Source organism: Sinocyclocheilus grahami, unplaced genomic scaffold (assembly GCF_001515645.1).
Source record: "Sinocyclocheilus grahami isolate Dianchi unplaced genomic scaffold, SAMN03320097.WGS_v1.1 scaffold1317.1, whole genome shotgun sequence".
Classification (NCBI taxonomy): Eukaryota; Metazoa; Chordata; class Actinopteri; order Cypriniformes; family Cyprinidae; genus Sinocyclocheilus; species Sinocyclocheilus grahami.
The window spans coordinates 217955-222856 of NW_015506496.1; the positions used below are offsets into that span (position 1 = coordinate 217955).

At 40.4% G+C, this 4902-nt stretch overlaps 1 protein-coding gene across 1 annotated transcript; it reads right to left on the minus strand.

Moving 5' to 3' along the window:
• Nucleotides 1–796: 796 nt before the first annotated feature.
• Nucleotides 797–4423, minus strand: LOC107569153 (extracellular calcium-sensing receptor-like). Its single transcript, XM_016255167.1, has 6 exons — nucleotides 4206–4423; nucleotides 3645–3936; nucleotides 2586–3413; nucleotides 2281–2508; nucleotides 1781–1904; nucleotides 797–1710 (listed from the first exon to the last, which is right to left on the minus strand). The coding sequence occupies exons 1-6, from the start codon at nucleotides 4421–4423 to the stop codon at nucleotides 797–799; spliced, it is 2604 nt and encodes an 867-aa protein (XP_016110653.1).
• Nucleotides 4424–4902: the final 479 nt, after the last annotated feature.

Genomic DNA, 4902 nt, shown 5'->3' on the forward strand with positions numbered 1-4902 from the left:
TACATGTAGCTGAATGTAATTTGTGCCTAATAGAATATCCAACCACAACCTAACCCTACCCACAACTCTATCCCTCCACCCCATTATATCCACAGAGGTGGAGCTGGAAGTCGTGCTGGAAGAGGTGGGGGAATTCGCGGAGCTGGAAGAGTTGGGGCAGTTGTGGACTAATGATTAGAGAGTTGAACTTGTAACACAAAGGTCACGGGTTTGTGTCTCAGGGAATTGCTGTAATCCCTGCAATCCTGAAGGGATTGTCGGTGGGGGGAGTGAATTACCAGCGCTCTATCCACCCTCAATACCATGACTGAGGTGAGACCCTTGAGCAAGGCACTGAACCCCCAACGGCTCCCTAGGCGCTGCATAATTGGTTGCCCACTGCTCCGGGTGTGTATGTGTGTGTGTGTGTGTGTGTGTGTGTGTGTGTGTGTGTGTGCGTGTGCGTGTGCGTGCGTGCGTGCGTGTTTGTTTGTTCACTACTCACTGCTGTGTGTCTGTGTGTGCACTTGAATGGGTTAAATGCAGAGTACAGATTCCTTTTTTTAAGAAGTAATTTCACTCTGCAGTAAGTACAACTTGAGGTAATTGCCAGAAGCAAACTTCTTATTTATTGCTGACAAATACATAATGCTAAATAATCAGACATATATCGTTAAATAATCATATATACAAAATAGGCAATAAATAGGCTTGTAAATATTTATACAAGCAGAAGAAACAGATTGAAGACTAAAATATAGTTATCAGAGTTCACAGATTTATTTATTTTTCTTTGTGAAAATGTTATGTTGTCAAGCTATTTATTTTGAGTGGCTCTTCCCATGATGGCTTTTTTAGTGTTTCTCTCTGGATGTAAAAGAATGATGTAGCACTTTGGGGCAAAAATGGCCACCAGCAATCCAAAACTAGAAGCTAAAATGGCAAAAGTCTCCACAGCCACTGCATATTTCCCTGGTGAGCTCACATATGCTGGAACAAATGCAATCCACACAGCACAGAAGATTAACATGCTAAAAGTGATGAACTTAGCTTCATTAAAATGATCTGGAAGGTTTCTTGCCAGGAAGGCTAACAGGAAGCTTACTGCTGCCAGGAGGCCAATGTATCCCAGAAGCATAGAAAATCCAGCCACTGAACCAACAGCACATTCATATACTATTTTAGAGTTAATATACTGACTGTTTTTATAGGGTGTTGGGGATGCAGTAGTTAACCAGACTGTGCAAATCACAACCTGGAGGGCAGTTAGTGCCATGACTGTGCCTCTTTGTTGAGCTGCTCCAAACCATTTCATTGCATTTTTACCTTCAGGCCGGGATGACTTAAACACGGCTATTACCACCATAGTCTTGACCAGGATGCTGGAGACGCACAGGACAAAGCTTATGCCAAATGCAGCATGTCTTAACTGACAAGTCCATAACTGCGGCCGGCCAATGAACAGCAGCACACACAGAAAACACAGTTTGAGTGACAACAGCAGCAGGAAGCTAAGCTCTGAATTGTTGGCGCGTACTACAGGAGTGTTACGATGATGACAGAAGATGACCATTACAAGAGCACAGAAGCATGAGCCGAGTAGGGAAGCAGTGGTCAGAGAGATGCCCAGAGGTTCCTCATAGGATAGAAATTCTACTTCTTTCAGGACACACTGATCTTTATTTGGATTGGACCAGAACTCATCTGGACATGGTGTGCACTCAATAGAATCTGTGATAAAACAAAGTTTAAGAGAAAATTATCTTTCAAGTTGTATTAAAATTTTGAAATAGATTTCTACCTGTTGTATTAGAAATCTCTCCATCTCCACATGGCAGGCAGTCAAAACAGCAGATGGGAAGGCCTTTTTTCCTGGCTCTTCTGGTGCCAGGGGGGCAGCTCTCACTGCACACAGAATGTGGGGGCTAAGGGGTACAACATCTGTTGTCATTCTTATTAGTAGTATGTGTTTCCCCACAAGGATTGTAATACCAGTGATTTTTGACATTGTGGTGACATGTTATTATTATTATTTTTGGTTCCCATGAGGAAAACAGCTTATAAGTTTTTGTGAGGGGTATGTTTACGGGTAGGGTTATGTTCAGGGGATAAAAAGTGCAGCTGTATAATATACAAATAATTATGTCTATATAATGTCCCCATGGAAACCAGTGTGTAGGTGCGTGTGTGTGTGTGTGTGTTTTGATTCAGTGCACACAAGACTTCATGATAGCCAAATCAAGGAATATATGCTACAATATACCTGTAGTTTTGAAAGGATAAAATTAAAATATTATTTACTTTTTTGTTTTCAAAGTTCCAGAACATTGCATCCTCATCCAGTGTGAGCACCCTCCCTTCTGTAGCCCCTTCATTCACCACACCAACTGTGCTGACCCTTATCGCACCATCTGGATTTGGCTGCCAGTTCATCACATCATAGATGGCCAGAGCATCTCCATTATCATCAAATGACACATGATCCCCAAAACTTGTGGTGAAGTTCACTTTTTGTAGGTAATGAACTACCTGTACAGGTTACAGACAGGACATGTGTAATATGTATTTCTATATTGTGAATAAACATGTAGATTTTTTTTCTGTACCTGCCAGGGCTGAAGGTTGATTATATCAGCACAGCTGTTCCCAATGAATGGTCCTCTCCCCTCCTCACACTGCATCAGCTCATGAAGCGCATGTGCCAGGGCAAAAACTGCTTTATACGCATTATAAGAGGCCCTCAGCTCTGATACATCAGTGTATGGTGTGTTTGTGCTCCTCAGATCTTCTTGCCCTGTACACACCTTTCTTTCCCCCTCTACCCCTATCTTTCTGCCTCCGGTCTCAAAATTGCACCCAAACATTTTCTCCCAGAAGATTCTTACCATATTGTTTCTTGGATTGCTGTCAGGACGGAGGTAATACAGGAATTCACGAAGTCCCTGGATCTCTCCACGCCTGATAGCGATACCCAGTGTGCCCCCCAGAAAGGGCAGGAGACGCTGAGTGTGAAATACTGGTGAGGTGGCCCAAGCTTCACTTGCAATCCACTGCCTGCCTGTTACATTTTGCAATGCCACCTCATCCATCAATGGTAACAAGTAGGCTTCTGTGGAGAACACCACCACCACTCTAGCTGTAGAGGCCTGAATCACTGCCAATATATTGTGAATATCTCTACGGTTATTATCACGAGGTAGCATTTCAGAAAAGTCAACACACCCTCCAAATAGCTGCACATCTTGGTGGAATGACTGAGAGGCATGGATACCGTAGTCGTCATCACTGTAGAGCAGACCAACCCAAGTCCATCCAAAATGCTTTAAGATCTGAACCATAGCCCGCACCTGGAAGGCATCACTAGGGATCGTTCTGAAGAAAGAGGGGTACTTTTTCCTGTCACTCAAACAGGAGCAGGTTGCAAAGTAACTAACCTTATAGAAGAGACATATATGAGCAGCAATTTTTTTCTGTGCATTATGAGATTTCTCACTCATGCAGTTGAGAAAAAAATATTATATGCAGTCTTTAAAGTTTTACTTATTAAAATTTAAGGTTACACTTTACTTGAAAATCAAACAATAACAAAACTGTAGCAGTACACATTTTACAGTTTTTATTGTTATTATTAATTTTAATCTTGAAAATGTTATATTCACACTTACCATAGGCACTCTAAACAGCCCCAGTACACTGGAGATTGCAATTGAGTGAGTAGATCCAGGATCCCCAACAACAGCAATCACTGGTGGTGGGCCGGCACAGTTTACGTTGGAGAAGGACTCCTCTGTCCCACTAACCAGAGCTGTGGCAGCTCTGAATGCCACTCCCAACTTCACACAGTTGTCATAGAGATAGTAACCAAGAGTGATGTTAGGAAGCAGGTTTGGATTTTTATTGATCTCATCTATTGCAAAGACCATGGTCTGAGCCTGCTGGAAACTTGCCATATCAAACCTATAAAAATTAAGAAAATATATGATATAATAGTTTTTTTTTTTTTTTAAGAAATCCTCCTTAGGTAAATTATATACTCTTTATTGAATTTATAGAAACTGATTTTGATGCAGCTGTCTGCCAAAAAGCTGCTCTAAATGAAGCAACTAAGTGAATAATAACTAAAAAGAAAAAGAAAAAAAGAAATGAAGCAAGGAAATTATAAATAACAAAACAGTCAAACAGCTTTTTCCTTTAGTTTTCGTAATTTTATCTTTTATAGGACTCACTGCTCACAGTATGGAGGTTCTGGCTCTTTTCTGAAGCTCAGCTCTGGGAAAACTGTGAGGAAATGAACTTCAAACAGGCCTCCAATTATAAGATCTCCATCCTGGAACATCCCATTCAACTTGAAGTGTCCCTGGAGCTGACAGATGCCTGAACTAAGGACTGAAGCTGAGATACAGTTAAAGGACAGATATAAGCAGAATTTAAGAGTGATCCACATCTCTATATATCTCCTTCTTCCCACATGAGGGCCAGCTAGATATTTATAATAAATACTGTGTGGGTGTTGCTTAAAAAAAAAACAGTTGGTGCCAAGTGGACCTCCCAGGAAATCAGGAGATACCGTTTACCTTTTATATTTAAATTATAGTTTGATGAATGGCAACTTAAATATGCCTCTTGTTTTAGTCTTTGCTGTCATTGCATTACTGATGAGCTCATACAGCTGTTGAATAATGGTCAAATTAGTCACCGTTTTTCCATTTTACATATCATATTGTAGATAGATCAGACACAATTAGACAGGTGTATTCCTACCTTTCTAGATTTCCCTCTAGATGGCAGTATATTCCTAGATATTGGATTGAATTGAATTGTGTTTGCCCAACAATGTTAATTATTTACAGAATATATATATATATATATATATATATATATATATATATATATATATATATATATATATATACTCTCCACAGA